We start from the raw sequence: 23,925 nt of genomic DNA, 5'->3' as shown, positions 1-23,925 counted from the left end.
CGCGGCAAATCTGTCAGTGAACAGCATGCAGCCAAAACAGGCCTTTCGCGATATGTCAAATACAATCGCGAGAAAACACAGGTTTGAAACCAAATGGCTACTGCTGGGAACATTTTTTATGCTAATCTGTCTGCTACCAAAAATATTTAATCAACTTCCAAATATTGTTTTACATCGCATCGGCCATCCCGGGCGAGTGAGATGCGCATCATTGGGGTGAGTCAGTGAAACTGGAAAGCATGTTTAGGAATAGAATTTCCTCTTCATATTGTAGCCTACAATATGTGTCTCCACACACCTAGGCCTAGGTTATTCATGGATTCAAGGTCGTTTTTATTGATCTCAGATTCTGTTTGTCAGTGTCAAAGTAGCCTGTCATTTCGATCATTTGTGCGCCATTTAAAAAACGAAGTCTCCAGTCATGTAAAATGATGTAGAATTTCATGAAATGCGTTTTTAAAAAAAAAAGAAAATTCCCTTACCAATTTTTTTCCGGGCCCTAGGCTACTAAAATGTTCCCCATGTATAAATGCCTCGACTCTATTGCTCTATGCCACTACGCAAATGCGATGACATGCATGCAATGCTTTATTAAAAATGCTGTTGTTTTTCTCCTGATTTCCCAGCCCCCCCCCCTCTCCCGCTCACTGTTAGTTCCGGCACCTCCCGATTTACAAATGTAGCGCAGGATCACTGTGCTGGAAACTTTCTTTTGATTGGCGATTTTCTGCATTTATCAGAGTACCACCAGGTAGCCTTTTTTCAGATGTGTCCATGTAAACAGGGTGATTAGGGGAATCGTTCTTCAAGCAAAGCAATAACTACTATATGAATCTAACTATCCACAATAATCGCATTATTGTGTGCATGTAACCGCACTCAATGAGAGTTTTTTTTCCTGTGCCAGGTAGCCTGTTCTCCCTCAGACTCCACCCCGTTGTTATTTCAGCATAGACTGTATAGTTCTTTACCGACGGAGCAGTCGTTAGAAAACGATCATATGAGCGAGCAACTCAACACCGAATACCGACTATACTGATGACCAAATTCATTATTTCCAGATCAGAATTAGTTTAGACGAGAAACACGCACATTGCGCTCTCGGTTGGAAACCTTGGAACTTTTATATTGCCTTCCGAGTTTCGACAATGAGTTTCGGGGCTCAAGATAAAGTCTTTCTGTCTGCTTTGCAGCCCAATACCGCGGTCAGTACTTACGCGGTCCCGTCCGAGATCCAACTCGAGGGGAAAGGGGGCAACCTGTCGGATGAGATGACCCGGGCCAAGCGGGTCCAGCAGCAGGTTGCTATGCGTCTCGCCGAGAAAACCTCGACGCTTTCACGACAGAACGGCTCAGCCACACACTATACCTCCTCAGGTAGGACCTAGCCTCCTATGGCGACATGGTACTCAAATGTACGGTAGGCTACCTACCACATTACCGCGCCCAGAGAGAATTTACTGATCTGATTTGATACATAAGCAAACTATTGACAGCTCAATTCACCAATCCACCTGTAGCATCTGTCGGTAGAACTGCATTGCAATGTGATGCATTTGCCTCATGGCACAACAAACTGCTGAATACTGTTATATAAATATAACTTTCTTTCTTCAAACATGTATACAAGATTGTGTAAAATTATCATAAAGTCTACAAATGTTGAATTTCCCACAATCCTCTAAAAACAGTCATTCTGCAAGTTATTGCAAGAACTTAAAATATTATTTAAAATTAAAATGACTATTTAAAATACTTTGATTTTGAGCAACATACAGGAGTTGGATTTATTCTTAACTTTTTTAGTTAAATTAAATGAACAAATCATGTAAACAACTTGCATGAATTCTTACTAATTATATATATATATTTTTTTATTCAATTAATTTTTGTCATTTAGCAGATGTTGTTATCCAGAGCAACTTAGAGTAGTGAATGCATACATTTTCTTACTTATTTCCCCCATACTGGTCCCCCGTGGGAATCAAACCCACAACTCTAGTGTTGCAAGCACAATGCTCTACCAACTGAGCCACACAGGACCACCCTAGAATAATTGTTTAGTGTTGTATACAGTGTATAAAAACTACCTGATCCAGTTCTGCCACTCATCTCTCTCCCCTCTCTCTCTCCACCTCCCTTTCTCTCTCCCCCTTTCTCTCTCCCCCTCCCCCCTCTCCCTCTCTCTCTCCCCCTCCCCTCTCTCCCCCTCTCCCTCTCTCTCCCCCTCCCCTCTCTCTCTCCACCTCCCTTTCTCCCCCTCTCCCTCTCTCTCTCCCCCTCCCCTCTCTCCCCCTCTCCCTCTCTTCTCTCCCCCTCCCCTCTCTCTCTCCACCTCCCTTTCTCTCTCTCTCTCCCCCTCTCCCTCCCCTCTCTCCCCCCCTCTCTCTCCCCTCTCTCTCTCCACCTCCCTTTCTCTCTCTCTCTCCCCCTCCCCTCCCCCTCTCCCTCCCCTCTCTCCCCCCCCTCTCTCTCCCCCTCTCCCTCTCTCTCTCCCCCTCCCTCTCTCCCTTTCTCTCTCCCCTCCCCGTCTCCCTCCCCCTCCCCTTTCTCTCCCCCTCCCTTTCTCTCTCTCTCTCCCCTCTCTCCATCTCTCTCCCCTCCTTTCTCTCTCTCTCTCTCTCTCTCTCTCTCCCCTCTCTCCACCAGCTACCTCAGTCTTTGTATAAGCCTGTATGGAATAGAATAAACTTTATTTTTCCCTTTGTTTTTTTGGGTTATAGCAGTGCTTTACCATGAAGTTTTGACACAATGTCATCTTTAGCTGACAGGCTCAAACAAGCATGGCTTTCATAGATCGGTTCGTTAACAATGTCATGATCGCTATACTCGCGCTTAAACAGGGCAGACGCACGGTGTGTTGTTGTTGTTGTGATGCTAAATGGCCAGATAGCGAGCAACAATGACAAGAACCTGCCATGTGGAGAATCGTAAGTGGCTGTTTTCATCTAGTTTTATCTTGGTCTTGTTTTGACTGTTCTCACGTCTTTGCTAATATGGCAACAATAAAATAGCTAGCTAACCATCAACTGTTGCTCATTGTCCAAATGTATTTATGTTTTCAATAAACATTGGATACTAAATATAGTTGACATGTTGTCAACAATCTAAGCCAACCCCGTCGTTTTTTTCCCACACTTGCGTACAATTCGGTTTTGTTGTTAAACAAACAGCCCGTCTATAAAATGAACTCACTGCCAGCAGAGAGAGAAAGAGAAAGAGAGAGTGAGGAACTGTCGCCAAGGACTAGGGTGAATGAGATAGCTTCAGTCTAACAAGGACTAGGGTGAATGAGATAGCTTCAGTCTAACAAGGACTAGGGTGAATGAGATAGCTTCAGTCTAACAAGGACTAGGGTGAATGAGATAGCTTCAGTCTAACAAGGACTAGGGTGAATGAGATAGCTTCAGTCTAACAAGGACTAGGGTGAATGAGATAGCTTCAGTCTAACAAGGACTAGGGTGAATGAGATAGCTTCAGTCTAACAAGGACTAGGGTGAATGAGATAGCTTCAGTCTAACAAGGACTAGGGTGAATGAGATAGCTTCAGTCTAACAAGGACTAGGGTGAATGAGATAGCTTCAGTCTAACAAGGACTAGGGTGAATGAGATAGCTTCAGTCTAACAAGGACTAGGGTGAATGAGATAGCTTCAGTCTAACAAGGACTAGGGTGAATGAGATAGCTTCAGTCTAACAAGGACTAGGGTGAATGAGATAGCTTCAGTCTAACAAGGACTAGGGTGAATGAGATAGCTTCAGTCTAACAAGGACTAGGGTGAATGAGATAGCTTCAGTCTAACAAGGACTAGGGTGAATGAGATAGCTTCAGTCTAACAAGGACTAGGGTGAATGAGATAGCTTCAGTCTAACAAGGACTAGGGTGAATGAGATAGCTTCAGTCTAACAAGGACTAGGGTGAATGAGATAGCTTCAGTCTAACAAGGACTAGGGTGAATGAGATAGCTTCAGTCTAACAAGGACTAGGGTGAATGAGATAGCTTCAGTCTAACAAGGACTAGGGTGAATGAGATAGCTTCAGTCTAACAAGGACTAGGGTGAATGAGATAGCTTCAGTCTAACAAGGACTAGGGTGAATGAGATAGCTTCAGTCTAACAAGGACTAGGGTGAATGAGATAGCTTCAGTCTAACAAGGACTAGGGTGAATGAGATAGCTTCAGTCTAACAAGGACTAGGGTGAATGAGATAGCTTCAGTCTAACAAGGACTAGGGTGAATGAGATAGCTTCAGTCTAACAAGGACTAGGGTGAATGAGATAGCTTCAGTCTAACAAGGACTAGGGTGAGATTGAGATCCAGAATATTGGGTTACAGGTGTTACTCAGGCTAAATCTGCTCTAAGATGACCTATGAACTTACAGCTACCCCGACACAATGAGGACTAGGGTGAAAATAAAGCGCTTCAGTCAGACTTGATTCAGTCAGACTAGGTTCAGTCAGACTTGGTTCAGTCAGACTTGGTTCAGTCAGACTTGGTTCAGTCAGACTTGGTTCAGTCAGACTTGGTTCAGTCAGACTAGGTTCAATCAGACTTGGTTCAGTGAGACTTGGTTCAGTGAGACTTGGTTCAATCAGACTTCGTTCAGTGAGACTTGGTTCTGTGAGATTGAGTTACAGGTCTGTCTTAGTCCGCTTTAGAGAGGAGAGGGTTTAATGTATATGTGGTTAATGAGAAGCGAGGAGAACAGGTTTCTATGATTCTTATCAGGGAAATTACATATCAATGGTCTTTCTCTCTGTCTGTCAACACAAAGCAGGCTGGGTGTCTAACTGGTCTTGTTATGTAAGCTCTCTGGGACTGTCAAGGATTAGCTAAGCTGTGGTACTCCCTGGATGTTAAGTTAAAGGTTTCCTAAAGTCTTCAGAGTTATCCCAGGTGTTAAATGACGGTGTTCAGTAGTCAGTGACAGTGTCAGCACCAGGCTGCTACCAGGAGAGACTGAACATTATTTTGATGATGACAAAGAGCATATTTTCATCAGAATCATTAAGCATATGCTCTTGAGTGGCGCAGCGGTCTAAGGCACTGCATCTCAGTGCAAGAGGTATCACTACAGTCCCATAGGGCGGCGCACAATTGGCCCAGCGTCACCCGGAGTAGGCCGTCATTGTAAATAAGAATTTGCCTAGTTAAATAAAGGTTAAATACATTTGTTTAAAAAAAATGTGGACTTGTTCATCCATTTAGAAAAAAGAACAAGCAGAATAAAGTCAGTAATTTGCACCACTGCTGAGGTCACAGCCCTTTTTGAGGATTGTGTTCCACGATATAATGTAACCAGTTGATATTACGGTTTCAATAAATTGCACTTGCTTTTTTATTGACTTTAATATATATGTGGCAATTTAGCAACTATGATTTGTTATCTATAATGGTTATGAGAAATTATACATTATTGGCCTATAGATAGATGTGCATGTATATATATTTCCAATGCCTTATGTTATAAAAAATATATTTTTTCCATTTGAGTACTCGATTATTCAACCCCAAAAAATATGTGAGTACTCAAACAGTTTAAAAATGTCAAATGCCCATACCTATTGTTGACTCACTGATCCAAACCTCTCACTTCATGAGGTTTACAGTACATTGCCTTCAGAAAGTATTCACCCACCCCCCACACACACATTTTGTTGTGTTACAGCCTGAATTTAAAATGGATTAAATTGGGATGATGTGTCTCTGATCTACACACAATTCCCCATAATGTCAAAGTGGAATTATGTTTTTAGAAATGTTTACAAATTTATTAAAAATGAAAAGCTGAAATGTCTTGAGTCAATAAGTATTCAACCCTTTTGTTATGGTAAACCTAAATAAGTTCAGGAGTAACAATGTGCTTAACAAGTCACATAATAAGTTGCATGGACTCACTCTGTGTGAAATAATAATAGTGTTTAACATGATTTTTAAATGACTACCCCATCTCTGTACCCCAACGCCTCGCAAAGAAGGACAGTTATTGATAGATGGGTAAAGATTTTTTAAAAAGCAGACATTGAATGTCCGTTTGAGCATGCTGAAGTTATTAATTACACTTTGGATGGTGTATCAATACACTCAGTCACTACAAAGATACAGGCGTCCTTCCTAACTTAGCTGCTGGAAAGGAAGGAAATCGCTCAGGGATTTCACCATGAGGCCAGTGGTGATTTTAAAGCATTTACAGTTTAATGGCTGTGATCGTAGAAAACTGAGGATGGATCAACAATGTTGTACTTTCTCTACAATACTAACATGAATGACAGAGTGAAAAGGAGGAAGCCTTTACAGAATAAAACTATTCCAAAACATGCATCCTGTTTGCAATAAGGCACTAAAGTAATAGTGCCATTTTTTTTTTGTCTAAGTTAACGCCTTGTATTCAGAACAAAAGTTATGTTTGGGGCAAATCCAACACATCACTGAGTACCACTCTTCATATTTTCAAGCAGAGTGGTGGCTGCATCATGTTATGGGTTTGCTTGTCATCGACAAGGACTAGGGAGTTTTTTTTAGGATAAGAAGAAATGGAATAGAGCTAAGCACAGTCAAAAATCCTAGAGGAAAACCTGGTTCAGTCTCCTTTCCAACAGACACTTGTAGACAAATTCACCTTTCAGCAGGACAATAACCTAAAACACAATAACCTAAAAAGGCCAAATATACACTGGAGTTGCTTACCAAGACGTCATTGAATGTTCATGATTGGCCTAGTTACAGTTTTGACTTAAATTGGCTTGAAAATCTATGGCAAGACTTGAAGAATTTAATAAAGAATAATGTGCAAATATTGTACAATCCAGGTGTGCAAAGCTCTTAGATATTTACCCAGAAAAACTCACATATGAAATCGCTGACAAAAGGTGATTCTAACATGTTTTGAGGGGTGTGAATACTTATGTAAATGAGATATTTCTGTGTTTCATTTTCAATACATTTGCAAAAACATTTCTTAAAACACGTTTTCATTTGGTCATTATGGTGTATTGTGTGTGTGTAGATGGTTGAGGAAAAAAATATATTTAATAAATGTTGAATTCAGGCTGTAACACAACAAATGTTGAATAAGTCAAGGGGTGTATCCTCTAGGCAGCCAGAGACACATACCTGAGAGGAGCAGTACAACATGTCTTCTTCTATCTAGGTCAACTGAGTGCAAACTGAACATACAAACACAGTAGCTCTCCCAGTTCATGTTTAAAGCAGGACTACGTTGAAATAGATAAAGGGTTGCACTTAGACAAATTGCTAACTACACTAACTACACTAACTACAGTGGCGGCCGGTGCCGTTTTAGGATGAGGGAGAATGATAAAGTTGTTTATGAGCGTGGCCTTATTTCTATTACAGCATAGATCGAATCCCCGAGCTGACAAGGTATAAAATCTGTCGTTCTGCCCCTGAACAAGGCAGTTAACCCACTGTTCCTAGGCCGTCATTGAAAATAAGACTTTGTTCTTAACTGACTTGCCAAGTTAAATAAAGGTAAAAACAAAAAACAAAGCCCTAAGCTTAACCATTCGGAATTAATGCCTAAATTGTTAATCTTGCATTTTTCAGTGTTATTTGCCTCGAAGCGAGCATAGAAGTAGTTTAGCTCGTCTGGTAGGCTCGTGTCACTGGGCAGCTCTCGGCTGTGCTTCCCTTTGTAGTCTGTAATGTTTTGCAAGCCCTGCCACATCCGACGAGCGTCGGAGCTGGTGTAGTACGATTCCATCTTAGTTCTTTACAAATCTTTTCCCGAAATGTGAGATAATTAACTTAATATCTGTAGTATCATATAGCTTTGGAATCGTTACATTACATACTGTCGCAGGCTCAAGGGTGTGGGGTTTCCATGTCACCAAGTTCAATAACAAAACAGGCACCAGTAGCACAATTAGAATGCAGATGGGGAGTTTATTAGGGGGTTTTATACTCGGGGAAAGAAGGGGGAATTCACAGATGAAATCTTCCTGAAGGGATTACACCTTTATTCAAATTCCGCTTTACATGAATGACTAACTATTACTCTGCAGGGAGAAATGTAATGGCTGCAAATAGAGGATACAAATAAACATACCATAATACTTATTTGTAACGTATTCATAACATTTGATCAATAATACGAAATATTGTGATGTATTGATGACATTATTAACAGAGGATTAACATATCATTGATTTGGATAAGGACACAATGAAAATTGATACTTCAATTGACGTTTGTAAGCCTGTAGGCCTAGACAGCGGCCTGATCTCTGGAAATAGACTCCCAATTTCGGATGTTTGAAAAGGTCCTTAGGACGTGGATATATATCTTCATTGAATGAATCGAATGAATCAAATGAATTCAATGAATTCAAAGAATTCAATGAATCAAATGTATTAAATGTTTGGCCAGCACTGGGTGTGAATTCATGATGCTCGGAGTGGGAGCACATTGCTTAGATTACTGCACCACCACAGTTTATAATGCTGTAGCAAGCCATGAGAATACTCAATGATATTTGATGGTAAGAGTGCATTGTATTTAATTATTTTAATTATTTTGTTGGTTTTTAAGCCTTACCATAGTGGTTAGAGCGTTGGATTAGTAACCGTAAAGGTTGCAAGATCAAATCCCCCGAGCTGACAAGGTACAAAATCTGTCGTTCTGCCCCTGAACAAGGCTGTTAAGCCACTGTTCCTAGGCCGTCATTAAAAATAAGAATTTGTTCTTAACTGACTTGCCTAGTTAAATAAAGGTATAAAAAAAACAAAGCCCTAAGCTTAACCATTCGGAATTAATGCCAAAACTGTTAATCTTTAAGTTTACCTTGTAACCACGCGGAATTAATGCGGCAAAAAAATTGACTTTCGTCCATAATATGTCGAATTTCGAAGGGAAACTTTGAGATCTTGTTGTAGACAGACCAGGTATGAGGTGCCTGTTGAGTGACAGTTAGTGTTTGCATGTTGTCAGCAGGGTTAGGCCCGAGACCTTGGGGTGCTGTCTCTCTGTCTTTCTCTCTCAATTTCACGCCTCTCACGCTTTCCCTCTCGCTTTCTGGCCTCATTCTCCACCAACCAGTTTGTTGCCTGTTCCCTGAGGCTCTGACTTAGCCAAGTATGAAGCTCACACACCCCTCCCTCCAGCCTACCTGCCTGGGAACACACAAACGCGTGCACACACACACACACACACACACACACCCACAAGTGCAGTCTTGTAGTCTTTAACTTTGTTCTGTCAAATCAAATTGTATTAGTCACATGCGCCGAATACAAGAGGTGAAATGCCTACAGTGAAATGCTTACTTACAAGCCCCTAACCAACAATGCAGTTTAAATATGAATAAGAATAAGAAATAAAAGTAACAAATAATTAAAGAGCAGCAGTAAAATAACAATAGCGAGGCTATATACAGGGGGTACCGGCACAGAGTCAATGTGTGGAGACACCGGTTAGTTGAGGTAATTGAGGTAATATGTACATGTAGGTAGAGTTATTAAAGTGACTATGCATAGATAATAACAAAGAGTAGCAGCGGTGTAAAAGAGGGGTGGGGGGCAATGCAAAGTAGCCATTTAATTAGATGTTCAGGAGTCTTATGGCTTGTGGGTAGAAGCTGTTTAGAGTCCTCTTGGACCTAGACTTGGCACTCTGATATCGCTTGCCGTGCGGTAGGAGAGATTACAGTCTATGACTAGGGTGGCTGGAGTCTTTCACAATTTTTAGGGCTTTCTCTGACACCGCCTTGTATAGAGGTCCTGGATGGCAGGAAGCTTGGCCCCAGTGATGTACTGGGCCGTACGCAGGCAGTAATGCAACCAGTCAGGATGCTCTTGATGGTGCAGCTGTAGAACCTTTTGAGGATCTGAGGACCCATGCCAAATCTTTTCAGTCTCCTGAGGGGGAATAGGTTTTGTCGCGCCCTCTTCACGACTGTCTTGGTGTGCTTGGACCGTGTTAGTTTGTTGTTAATGTGGACACCAAGGAACTTGAAGTTCTCAACTTGCTCCACTGCAGCCCCGTCGATAAGAATGGGGGCGTGCTCGGTCATCCTTTTCCTGTAGTCCACAACATCTCCTTGATCTTGATCACGTTGAGGGAAAGGTTGTTGTCCTTGTAACACACGGCCAGGTCTCTGACCTCCTTCCTATAGGCTGTCTCGTTGTTTTCGGTGATCAGGCCTACCACTGTTGTGTCATCTGCAAACTTAATGACGGTGTTGAAGTCATGCCTGGCCATGCAGTCATGAGTGAACAGGGAGTACAGGAGGGGACTGAACACGCACCCCTGAGGGGCCCCTGTGTTGAGGATCAGCATGGCGGATGTGTTGTTACCTACCCTTACCACCTGGGGGTGGCCCGTCAGGAAGTCCAGGATTCAGTTGCAGAGGGAGGTGTTTAGTCCAAGGGTCCTTAGCTTATTGATGAGTTTTGAGGGCATTATGGTGTTGAACACTGAGCTGTAGTCAATGAATAGAATTCACACATAGGTGTTCCTTTTGTGCAGGTGGGAAAGGGCAGTGTGGAGAGCAATAGAGATTGCATCATCTGTGGATCTGTTGGGGCTGTATGCACATTTGAGTGGGTCTAGGGTTTCTGGGATAACGGTGTTGATGTGAGCCATGACCAGCCTTTCAAAGCACTTCATGGCTACAGACGTGAGTGCTACGAGTCGGTAGTCATTTAGGCAGGTTACCTTAGTGTTCTTGGGCACAGGGACAATGGTGATCTGCTTAAAACATGTTGGTATTACAGACTCGGACAGGGAGAGGCTGACAGTGTCAGTGAAGACTAACAGTAACAGTTTACGTCCTGGTAATCCGTCTGGCCCTGCGGCCTTGTGAATGTTGACCTGTTTTAAGGTCTTACTCACATCGGCTGCAGAGAGTGTGATCACACAGTCGTCCGGAACAGCTGGTACTCTCATGCATTTTTCAGTGTTTTTTGCCTCGAAGCGAGCATAGAAGTAGTTTAGCTTGTCTGGTAGGCTCGTGTCACTGGGCAGCTCTCGGCTGTGCTTCCCTTTGTAGTCTGTAATGGTTTGCAAGCCCTGCCACATCCGACGAGCGTCGGAGCTGGTGTAGTACGATTCCATCTTAGTTCTTTACAAATCTTTTCCGAGATGTGAGATAATTAACTTAATATCTGTAGTATCATATAGCTTTGGAATCGTTACATTGCATACTGTCGCAGGCTCAAGGGTGTGGGGTTTCCATGTCACCAAGTTCAATAACAAAACAGGCACCAGTAGCACAATTAGAATGCAGATGGGGAGTTTATTAGGGGGTTTTATACTCGGGGAAACAAGGGGGAATTCACCAATCACCTCACAGTCCACAAGCCATTCACTTTGTCCATTCCGTTTTCCAGGTGTAATCCTCACACTCGGGTTCTCGTCCAATCTGGTCTGGTACACAAGGGAGGTAGTCTGACAGTCCAGGTCGCAACGGGTAATCACACCAATATTGTTCTCGCTTTCTCACTCTTCATACCACTCTTGGTTCTCTCCCACTCTGCCCCTTTGTGCAGGCTGCTTCCTCCTTTATCCCCAAGCACTCCCTGGCGTAACCAACCACAGCCTTTCCTCGTTGGGGCAGGAAGTCCATATAAGGCCCGGGGTTGGAGCCAACGGGCTGCCAGATATCTCCCCTCAATAACCACTCGCCTCACCGTCTGCCATAGTACTTTTGAGAAAAATAGCCAAGTTTCTCGACTCATTCCCTGACTTTGAGAAGGGATTGCGCGACAATTAGTTCATCAACTGCGTGACGCAGCATGATAACGTGAACGCGATTGGTCGGCAGTCTGCTAAGTGGGGCGTTATACGTTCCTCCATTCACTGTCCAATAAGATCCCTATCTCCTTTCTCTAACATCTGGCAACGGCATCATGCAATGCACCCTGGACTGAAGAGGCAGACAAAGAGAATTGTGGTGGGCCCTCTGTTAAACTACACATTTCTTCGAAGTAGGAATATCGCATAAAAAATATGATCAATGTCTCATTGGATAGAAGACATCTTCCCGAGGTTTGACATCAGCCAGTATTGAAATCTGACATGTATGATCGACGTTTTAACAATCTAAACGTCGTATTCCTATTAACTTCCAGTGTAGAGAGAGAGACTTTATCACTGTGGTACGTTAATACAGGACGGATTTCTGCCTGCTTGAACGCCAATAACTCACAAAACATGAAATGACCCAGGTAATCGATAGAACATCACTCAGAGATGCACACAAACAATATAACATTGAAAATGGGTGAATATTTACTTCAATTAATACCTAAACTTTACCGTCAAAAACCTGTGGACAGGGATGGTGGATGGGCGTTAACTCTTCGATCCGGCTCTGAGGCTCGCGGGTTTAATCCCAGTTTTAGGCACTAGTTTGGATTCAGAAGTCAATTTCACCATTTTCTGTGAGATCTTGTTGAATATTTGTTCACACCAGGTAAATGAAGGATCTGTTACGACCAGTCGATGGCCATGACTCCCCTTTAATCTAAGCAGTCATGTCACAGCATGTGGAAAATGTACATGTAATCACATAGTTCTTTTCTGCAGAGCTCCCTCCCTGGTTCTCACAAACATGTTCCATATTTCCTCAGGACAGGATGTAATACCAGTCTATATATGAAGCCTTTATTTCCTAAACTCTATATCCACCATTTTTGTTTCATATTTTTTTTTTCCCATTAGAAACGATTGCTTATTTTTATTTATTTATTTTCTTTAACCTTTATTTAACTAGGCAAGTCAGTATGGGGGCCTTCTTGTGTGTGTAACATTTTACTGTTCTCAGATAGTTTAATTCATAGATTTTATGTGTATGAAAATGTTTTTTGTTGTTGCAAAAATGCTATATATCGATTATTTAGCTGGAATGGAATGTTTGTATCCTGTATATGGGGTTGTCTCACCTAGCTATCTTAAGATCAATGCACTAACTGTAAGGCACTCTGGGTAAGAGCATCCGCTAAATTAGAAATGTCAAATGGAAATGTTTTACATACAGATCTCATATTAATGTATTTAATTATTATTCTTAGATGTTTTTATAAATAATTTTGATGTCAAAAATGTATCATTTGTATAGTTGTTTATTAAAAATGTATTTATGTTGTTCCATTTGACTGTAAAACCTAGCAGTACTACTTATTTCTCTGGCAGTGAGGCGGATATACATCATTTTACAAAATAAAACAGATTATTTGTCTCTCTGAAATGAAACCATCAAGTGACAGATTTAAAAAAAACATTAACAATAACAATTGGATGTTATAGAACAATAACAATATGTATGTTATAGAACAATAACAATATGTATGTTATAGAACAATAACAATATGTATGTTATAGAACAATAACAATATGTATGTTATAGAACAATAACAATATGTATGTTATAGAACAATAACAATATGTATGTTATAGAACAATAACAATATGTATGTTATAGAACAATAACAATATGTATGTTATAGAACAATAACAATATGTATGTTATAGAACAATAACAATATGTATGTTATAGAACAATAACAATATGTATGTTATAGAACAATAACAAAATGTATGTTATAGAACAATAACAATAAACTGTATTTATTGAACATTAACAATAGTAATATTCTGTATGTTTTGAACATTTCTATTGAGCGGTGTAGTTTTACATACAGTATTTGTAGTATGCATATTGCACAACCTGTTGAGACAGAAACTTTCATTTGGCCTTGTTAACTAGTTTCAGTGAAGCCAGATAACCGTGTCAACCACCTGGTGTGTGTGTGTGTGTGTGTGTGTGTGTGTGTGTGTGTGTGTGTGTGTGTGTGTGTGTGTGTGTGTGTGTGTGTGTCTGTGTGTGTGTGTGTGTGTGTGTGTGTGTGTGTGTCCAGCCTCGTCCAGCTAGTAAAGCCAGATAACTGTGTCAGTGTGTGTGTGTCTGTGTGTGTGTGTGTGTGTGTGTGTGTGTGTGTGTCCAGCCTCGTCCAGCTAGTAAAGCCAGATAACTGTGTCAGTGTGTGTGTGTGTGTGTCTGTGTGTGTGTCCAGCCTCGTCCAGCTAGTAAAGCCAGATAACTGTGTCAGTGAACTGCAGAGGTCAGTCAGTCTGTTCTGCAACTTCTTCTGACTTAGCCTGTCACTAACACATGACTCTGTAATTACACACACACACACACACACACACACACACACACACACACACACCACCCTAAGATCACTGCTCTTTATGCCTCTCAGTGCTTTACTTATGCAGAAACGTTTAATTAGTCCCTGTTTCTCTTCCCCGAGGATGCTGGGTTGGTTCCAATTAGTATTTATTTAGTTTTTAAATATTTTATCTGTGCTTTATTTGATGTTGTCTGGAGTAATACGACCAGTGGAGTAGCCCCGTTGCAGATCTTGACCCTCCGGCGCTACAAGCTTGCTCAATCACACGCTCAAGGTGTTAGAAAGAAAACAAATACTAATTGCTCCCAGGTGAGGTGGGGGCCTGTAAACTACTATATACATGGTAAACAGTTACATTTACATTTACATTTAAGTCATTTAGCAGACGTAAAATAGCAGATCATATGTTTTGGTGTGTGTGTGTGTGTGTCTGTGTGTGTGTCTGTGTGTGTGTTTGTGTGTGTGTGTGTCCAGCCTCGTCCAGCTAGTAAAGCCAGATAACTGTGTGTGTGTGTGTGTGTGTGTGTGTGTGTGTGTGTGTGTGTGTGTAAACAGCAACATGAGTTGTTGGTCTTGTATTATGTATGGATAAGGCCTAGTTAGTTAGTTTACAACACTAACTCTGGATGAGCGTCACCTTTGTAGCACCCAGTGTTATTATGACAAGAGATTCCCTTATCTCTGCTCTCTGTACTATCTCTGCTCTCTGTATTATCTCTGCTCTCTGTATTATCTCTGCTCTCTGTATTATCTCTGCTCTCTGTACTATCTCTGCTCTCTGTATTATCTCTGCTCTCTGTACTATCTCTGCTCTCTGTACTATCTCTACTCTGTACTATCTCTGCTCTCTGTATTATCTCTGCTCTCTGTATTATCTCTACTCTGTATTATCTCTACTCTCTGTATTATCTCTACTCTACACCATCTCTACTCTATACTATCACCGCTCTCTGTATTATCTCTACTCTATACTATCACCGCTCTCTGTATTATCTCTGCTCTCTGTATTATCTCTACTCTGTACTATCTCTACTCTATACTATCTCTGCTCTCTGTATTATCTCTGCTCTGTACTATCTTTTCTATGTGCTATATCTGCTCTGTGCTATCTCTGCTCTGTACTATCTCTACTCTATACTATCTCTGCCCTCTATACTATCTCTGCCCTCTATACTATCTCTGCTCTGTACTATCTTTTCTCTGTGCTATATCTGCTCTGTACTATCTCTACTCTATACTATCTCTGCCCTCTATACTATCTCTGCTCTGTGCTATCTCTGCCCTCTGTACTAATTGTCAAAGACTCCAGCCACCCTAGTCATAGACTGTTCTCTCTGCTACCGCACGGCAAGCGGTACCGGAGCGCCAAGTCTAGGTCCAAGAGGCTTCTAAACAGCTTCTACCCCCAAGCCATAAGACTCCTGAACATCTAGTCAAATTGCTTCCCAGACTATTCACATTGCCCCCCCCTCCTCCACACCACTGCCACTCTCTGTTGTCATCTATGCATAGTCACTTTAATAACTCTACGTACATGTACATACTACCTCAACTAACCGGTGCCCCCGCACACTGACTCTGTACCGGCACCCCCCTGTATATATTGTTATTTTATACTGCTCCTCTTTAATTACTTGTTACTTTTATCTCTTATCCTTATTTTTTTGGAAACTGTACTGTTGGTTAAGGGCTTATAAGTAAGCATTTCACTGTAAGGTCTACACCTGTTGTACTCGGTGCATTTGACTAATAACATTTGATTTGATCTCTGCCCTCTGTACAATCTCTGCCCTCTGTACAATCTCTGCCCTCTGTACAATCTCTGCCCTCTGTACTATCTCTGCCTTCTGTACTATCTCTACTCTGTACTACCTCTGCCCTCTCTACTATCTCTGTCCTCTGTACTATCTCTGCCCTCTGTACTATCTCTGCCCTCTGTACTATCTCTGCCCTCTGTACTATCTCTGCCCTCTGTACTATCTCTGCCCTCTGTACTATCTCTGCCCTCTGTACTATCTCTACTCTGTACTATTCATATTGCTTTACTATCTCTACTCTGTACTATCTCTGCCCTCTGTACTATCTCTACTCTGTACAATCTCTACTCTGTACAATCTCTACTCTGTACTATCTCTACTCTGTACTATCTCTACTCTGTACTATCTCTACTCTGTACTATCTCTACTCTGTACTATCTCTACTCTGTACTATCTCTACTCTCTGTTGTTTCATGTCCCATATCATTCAACTAGTTATACCAATGTCATGTCCCATATTATTAAACTAGTTATACCAATGTAATGTCCCATATCTTTAAACTAGTTATGTCAATATCGTATCAATGTTTAATTTAGGTGTGGTGGTGAAAAACACAAGGTCTCATAGTTTTGGTTTGATGTTTCAGGTCCTTCCTTAGTGTTGTATTTAAATTAGATCAGTTTTTGGTGGGCTGATTCAGGTCCTTCCTTAGTGTTGTATTTAAATTAGATCAGTTTTTGGTGGGCTGATTCAGGTCCTTCCTTAGTGTTGTATTTAAATTAGATCAGTTTTTGGTGGGCTGATTCAGGTCCTTCCTTAGTGTTGTATTTAAATTAGATCAGTTTTTGGTGGGCTGATTCATGACATTTTCTCATTTCCACTCTCTCTTTTTGTTTTGTAGAACACGGCGGTTCTTCAACAATGAAGTACCAGACCTTTAACCCAGGGTTCAGCTCTAAGTCCTACGTCTACACAGCCTCCAGACCTGTCATGGTGAGTGGTAGTCCTACATGTACACAGCCTCCGGACCTGTCATGGTGAGTGGTAGTCCTACATCTACACAGCCTCCACACCTGTCATGGTGAGTGGTAGTCCTACATCTACACAGCCTCCACACCTGTCATGGTGAGTGGTAGTCCTACATCTACACAGCCTCCAGACCTGTCATGGTGAGTGGTAGTCCTACATGTACACAGCCTCCACACTTGTCATGGTGATTGGTAGTCTTACATCTACACAGCCTCCACACCTGTCATGGTGAGTGGTAGTCCTACATCTACACAGACTCCACACCTGTCATGGTGAGTGGTAGTCTTACATCTACACAGCCTCCAGACCTGTCATGGTGAGTGGTAGTCCTACATCCCCACAGCCTCCACACCTGTCATGGTGAGTGGTAGTCCTACATCTACACAGCCTCCACACCTGTCATGGTGAGTGGTAGTCCTACATCTACACAGCCTCCACACCTGTCATGGTGAGTGGTAGTCCTACATGTACACAGCCTCCACACCTGTCATGGTGAGTGGTAGTCCTACATCTACACAGCCTCCACACCTGTCATGGTGAGTGGTAGTCCTACATCTACACAGCCTCCACACCTGTCATGGTGAGTGGTAGTCCTACATCTACACAGCCTCCAGACCTGTCATGGTGAGTGGTAGTCCTACATGTACACAGCCTCCAGACCTGTCATGGTGAGTGGTAGTCCTACATCTACACAGCCTCCAGACCTGTCATGGTGAGTGGTAGTCCTACATCTACACAGCCTCCAGACCTGTCATGGTGAGTGGTAGTCCTACATCTACACAGCCTCCAGACCTGTCATGGTGAGTGGTAGTCCTACATGTACACAGCCTCCAGACCTGTCATGGTGAGTGGTAGTCTTACATCTACACAGCCTCCAGACCTGTCATGGTGAGTGGTAGTCCTACATCTACACAGCCTCCAGACCTGTCATGGTGAGTGGTAGTCCTACATCTACACAGCCTCCACACCTGTCATGGTGAGTGGTAGTCCTACATCTACACAGCCTCCACACCTGTCATGGTGAGTGGTAGTCCTACATCTACACAGACTCCAGACCTGTCATGGTGAGTGGTAGTCCTACATCTACACAGCCTCCAGACCTGTCATGGTGAGTGGTAGTCCTACATCTACACAGCCTCCAGACCTGTCATGGTGAGTGGTAGTCCTACATCTACACAGCCTCCAGACCTGTCATGGTGAGTGGTAGTCCTACATCTACACAGCCTCCAGACCTGTCATGGTGAGTGGTAGTCCTACATCTACACAGCCTCCAGACCTGTCATGGTGAGTGGTAGTCCTACATCTACACAGCCTCCAGACCTGTCATGGTGAGTGGTAGTCCTACATCTACACAGCCTCCAGACCTGTCATGGTGAGTGGTAGTCCTACATCTACACAGCCTCCACACCTGTCATGGTGAGTGGTAGTCCTACATCTACACAGCCTCCAGACCTGTCATGGTGAGTGGTAGTCCTACATCTACACAGCCTCCAGACCTGTCATGGTGAGTGGTAGTCTTACATCTACACAGCCTCCAGACCTGTCATGGTGAGTGGTAGTCCTACATCTACACAGCCTCCACACCTGTCATGGTGAGTGGTAGTCCTACATCTACACAGCCTCCACACCTGTCATGGTGAGTGGTAGTCCTACATCTACACAGCCTCCACACCTGTCATGGTGAGTGGTAGTCCTACATCTACACAGCCTCCACACCTGTCATGGTGAGTGGTAGTCCTACATCTACACAGCCTCCAGACCTGTCATGGTGAGTGGTAGTCCTACATCTACACAGCCTCCAGACCTGTCATGGTGAGTGGTAGTCCTACATCTACACAGCCTCCAGACCTGTCATGGTGAGTGGTAGTCTTACATCTACACAGCCTCCAGACCTGTCATGGTGAGTGGTAGTCCTACATCCCCACAGCCTCCACACCTGTCATGGTGAGTGGTAGTCCTACATCTACACAGCCTCCACACCTGTCATGGTGAGTGGTAGTCCTACATCTACACAGCCTCCAGACCTGTCATGGTGAGTGGTAGTCCTACATGTACACAGCCTCCACACCTGTCATGGTGAGTGGTAGTCCTACATCTACACAGCCTCCACACCTGTCATGGTGAGTGGTAGTCCTACATCTACACAGCCTCCAGACCTGTCATGGTGAGTGGTAGTCCTACATCTACACAGCCTCCACATCTGTCATGGTGAGTGGTAGTCCTACATCTACACAGCCTCCACACCTGTCATGGTGAGTGGTAGTCCTACATGTACACAGCCTCCAGACCTGTCATGGTGAGTGGTAGTCCTACATCTACACAGCCTCCAGACCTGTCATGGTGAGTGGTAGTCCTACATCTACACAGCCTCCAGACCTGTCATGGTGAGTGGTAGTCCTACATCTACACAGCCTCCAGACCTGTCATGGTGAGTGGTAGTCCTACATGTACACAGCCTCCACACCTGTCATGGTGAGTGGTAGTCCTACATCTACACAGCCTCCACACCTGTCATGGTGAGTGGTAGTCCTACATCTACACAGCCTCCAGACCTGTCATGGTGAGTGGTAGTCCTACATCTACACAGCCTCCACACCTGTCATGGTGAGTGGTAGTCCTACATGTACACAGCCTCCAGACCTGTCATGGTGAGTTCTACTCAGTTTTAGGGACCAGGTATTATAAAGATATTATAAATGTATTATAAACAATATCGGCCTACATACAGTATTTTCTTAGGAATATATTGCATCCATTAAACATCCAATGGTTTCTGAGTACCACATAATATGTTCAGCAGATGGTTAAAGAGCCCTGCAGACTTACGTGTTGTTGCCAATAAAGAGATATTATAGACCGTATCTGTCTACGTGAAAATATGCAGCTTAAGCGTTGTGTCTGCTCTCTGCAGCTCCCTGTAAATACAGTCAGCTATCAACACAGTGGGATGGTTTCACAGTGCAGTGTTGCCAGAGCCATTGAGCTAGGTCTTCTTTGGGCGCTCTGGAAGTGTGGTATTTCACAGCAGCTCTCCACCAATCTCTCCAGGACCTAAAGTCCACCCTCTAGATTCCCCCACATCTCACAGTCATAATGTTTCCACACTCCTGATTCCCCCACATCTCACAGTCATAATGTTTCCATCTCACGTTAGCATAGCGGATATCATTAGACTATGACACCATTACACAATGACATTGTTGAATGAACTTGCCATTGATACATTCATTCATTTAATTAATTTAATATTTTACCAGATGTATATTGTGTTTTAGATTCAGCAAATATACAGTACACACCAGTGGAGGCTGCTAAGGGGAGGACGGCTCATAATAATGGCTGGATTGAAACAAATGGAAACCATGGAAACCGTGTGTTTGATGTATTTAAAACCATTCCACTAATTCCGCTCCAGCCATTACCACGAACCTGTCCTCCCTAATTAAGGTCCCACCAACCTCCTGTGGTACATAGGGGGGGGCAGCGTAGCCTAGTGGTTAGAGTGTTGGACTTGTAACTGAAAGGTTGCAAGTTCGAATCCCCGAGCTGACAAGGTATAAAATCTGTCATTCTGTCCCTGAACAAGGCAGTTAACCCACTGTTCCTAGGCCATAATTGTAAAATAAGAATTTGTTCTTAACTGACTTGCCTAGTGAAATACAGTAAGTAAATGATTCACACGGTAATGGAAACTACATAAAGAACTCTTTTATAGTGGCCTTGTTGACTGAAAAAAAAAAATAATCTAAGCTCAACAATTTCCCCATGACTTTTACAATTAGCTTTGCACAATGTAGGTACACAGAAATGTTACTTGTGTCAACACTAGTCCATAGACATGAACCACTCCCTTTTTATGACAGCGTTTACAGTATCTGCTGAAGATCTGGAAAGGTCAGAGTTTGTTGTCCCTGCTAATAGAGGCGGAGTCATAGAGGCGGAGTCATAGAGGCGGGGTCATAGAGGCGGGGTCATAGAGGCGGGGTCATAGAGGCGGAGTCATAGAGGCGGAGTCATAGAGGCGGGGTCATAGTGATTAGCATTAGCAGTAGACATTTAGCGATAGAACCACAGTAATTTTGTTCTCAACATACAGGATAGAAATATACCTCTGGCCTTTGAAAAACCAAATACGTTTTTTTCTGATAACAGATAACATGCTGTATGTGGTTTCTGAAAAAGAATTAGCTCATTCTAAGAATCCATTGAGTCTGAGTTAGGGAGGGTTTCCTCCCAAGGTCGAGAGAGAAGGCCCTGTTGTTCACTCCAACCGCTAACAAGATACTGGTATCATGTCAACAACACTGATGTAATGGTGAAGTTCATCTCCTGGAAGCTTAGCCAAATATGGTCTAGCAGTTTACTGAGATATGTCCTAGAGTTTTCTCCCGGGATCCTGGCATGTCTCCGCTTGTCTTTGTCAGTTAAACATGTCATCCTGATCTCTCGTCATTATTGATCACCCCCCCAGGCCTTTATTATTGATCACACCCCCCAGGCCTTTATTATTGATCACCCCCCCAGGCCTTTATTATTGATCACCCCCCAGGACTTCATTATTGATCACCCCACCAGGTCTACATTATTGATCACCCACCAGGCCTTCATTATTGATCACCCCCAGGACTTCATTATTGATCACCCCCCAGGCCTTTATTATTGATCACCCACCAGGCCTTCATTATTGATCACCCACCAAGCCTTCATTATTGATCACCCAACCAGGCCTTCATTATTGATCACCCCCAGGCCTTCATTATTGATCACCCCCCAGGCCTTCATTATTGATTCACCCTGCCTTTCATCCTGACGTAGTGCCCTTGAGCAAGGGGGGGGGGTTACAGTCTGTGTCTTGGGGGCTGGTTAAAAGCAATAAAGACTCATTTCCATGGACTTTAATGAAAATGTACAATACAATATTTTTTCAACTTCTCCTCCTATCCCCCCCTCCTCCTCTTCCTCCTCTGTCCCAGGCACCCAGGATGTCTCACTACTCTGGTGGTTTCTCCTCCCGCTCGGCGATGGACCTGAGTGGTGGTCAGAGGCTCAGCATGGGGGGAGGAGGAGGAGGAGGAGGAGGAGGGTACCGGTACCACGATAACATGAGCCTGAGCGGGGGCTACCAGGGGGGAGGGGGCTACCAGGTACCACGTTAATGAGTTACTGTATTCTTCGACTACCATACAAATCCTTTTGAACATCTGAAGCAAGGCACCGTCATTTTTTTCTTTGGGGGGTGGGGGGCGGCGGCATATGTTAATACTGTATGTGTACCAGTGTGCTGATTAACTCTGTTCTACCAGGTTGGAGGAGGAGGAGGGGCCATGAGGCAACAGATGTCCACCGTGAACCGGGCGATGAGCCGTGACACCGGCCCAGACCTAGAGACCATGTCCCTGCGTTCCGTTAGGCTCCAGAACATGCCCGCTCAGGTATCTGACTTTAGATACACTAGATTATGTGTTCTGTGTGTATTGTGTCAACATAAGGGTTTTCTTTCAAGTGCTGTATATCTGTATTGATGTTGATGTCCTCTGTCTGTATTAATGTTGATGTCCTCTGTCTGTATTGATGTTGATGTCCTCTGTCTGTATTGTTGTCCTCTGTATTGATTTTGATGTCCTCTGTCTGTATTGATGTTGATGTCTTCTGTCTGTATTGTTGTCCTCTGTATTGATGTTGATGTCCTCTGTCTATATTGATGTTGATGTCCTTTGTCTGTATTGATGTGGTGTTGATGTCCTCTGTCTGTATTGATGTTGATGTCCTCTGTCTGTATTGATGTTGATGTCCTCTGTCTGTATTGATGTGGTATTGATGTTGATGTCCTCTGTCTGTATTGATGTGGTATTGATGTTGATGTCCTCTGTCTGTATTGATGTTGATGTTCTGCCTGTATTGATGTTCATGTTTTCTGTCTATTGAAGTTGATGTTTTCTGTCTGTATTGATGTGGTATTGATGTTGATGTCCTCTGTCTGTATTGATGTTGATGTTTTCTGTCTGTATTGATGTGGTATTGATGTTGATGTCCTCTGTCTGTATTGATGTTGATGTTTTCTGTCTGTATTGATGTGGTATTGATGTTGATGTCCTCTGTCTGTATTGTTGTCCTCTGTGTTGATGTCCTCTGTCTGTATTGATGTTGATGTTCTGTCTGTATTGATGTTCATGTTTTCTGTCTATTGAAGTTGATGTTTTCTGTCTGTATTGATGTGGTATTGATGTTCATGTGTTCTGTCTGTATTGATGTGGTATTGATGTTGATGTTCTGTCTGTATTGTTGTTGATGTCTGTCTGTATTGATGTTGTCTGTCTGTATTGATGTGGTATTGATGTTGATGTTCTGTCTGTATTGTTGTTGATGTTCTGTCTGTATTGATGTTGTCTGTCTGCATTGATTTGATGTTCTGTCTGTATTGATGTTTATGTTGTCTGTCTGTGTTGATCTTCTGTCTGTCTGTATTGATGTTGATCTTCTGTCTGTCTGTATTGATGTTGATGTTCTGTCTGTCTGTATTGATGTTGATGTTCTGTCTGTATTGATGTTGATGTTCTGTCTGTATTGATGTTGATGTTCTGTCTGTCTGTATTGATGTTCTGTCTGTATTGATGTTGATGTTCTGTCTGTCTGTATTGATGTTGATGTTCTGTCTGTATTGATGTTGTCTGTGTATTGATTTGATGTTGATGTTCTGTCTGTATTGTTGTTGATGTTCTGTCTGTATTGATGTTGATGTTGTCTGTCTGTATTGATGTTCTGTCTGTATTGATGTTGATGTTCTGTCTGTATTGATGTTGTCTGTGTATTGATTTGATGTTGATGTTCTGTCTGTATTGTTGTTGATGTTCTGTCTGTATTGATGTTTATGTTGTCTGTCTGTATTGATGTTGATGTTCTGTCTGTATTGATGTTGATGTTCTGTCTGTATTGACATTGATGTTGTCTGTCTGTGTTGATGTTGATGTTCTGTCTGTCTGTATTGA

The 23,925-nt window shown here is 42.8% G+C and overlaps 1 protein-coding gene across 2 annotated transcripts in view; it reads left to right on the top strand.

Annotated features, from left to right (window-relative positions):
• Nucleotides 1–765: 765 nt before the first annotated feature.
• The window catches only part of LOC115192914 (plakophilin-3), a 55,365-nt gene continuing 32,205 nt past the window's right edge, over nucleotides 766–23,925 (top strand). Inside the window, exons 1-4 of one of the 2 annotated variants that reach the window (XM_029751863.1) lie at nucleotides 766–1,377; nucleotides 16,812–16,903; nucleotides 21,913–22,083; nucleotides 22,243–22,371. In XM_029751863.1, the coding sequence (XP_029607723.1) occupies nucleotides 1,149–1,377; nucleotides 16,812–16,903; nucleotides 21,913–22,083; nucleotides 22,243–22,371 (621 nt within the window). In that variant the 5' untranslated portion in view covers nucleotides 766–1,148. Of the gene's footprint in view, nucleotides 1,378–16,811; nucleotides 16,904–19,545; nucleotides 19,588–21,912; nucleotides 22,084–22,242; nucleotides 22,372–23,925 lie in introns of those variants that run through there. The other variant, XM_029751864.1, reaches the window with a different exon arrangement.

The sequence above is a fragment of the Salmo trutta genome, chromosome 4 (assembly GCF_901001165.1).
Source record: "Salmo trutta chromosome 4, fSalTru1.1, whole genome shotgun sequence".
NCBI classification, from domain to species: domain Eukaryota; kingdom Metazoa; phylum Chordata; class Actinopteri; order Salmoniformes; family Salmonidae; genus Salmo; species Salmo trutta.
Note: the sequence above shows the minus strand (reverse complement) of the source record. Positions and strands in the feature narration are given on the sequence as shown.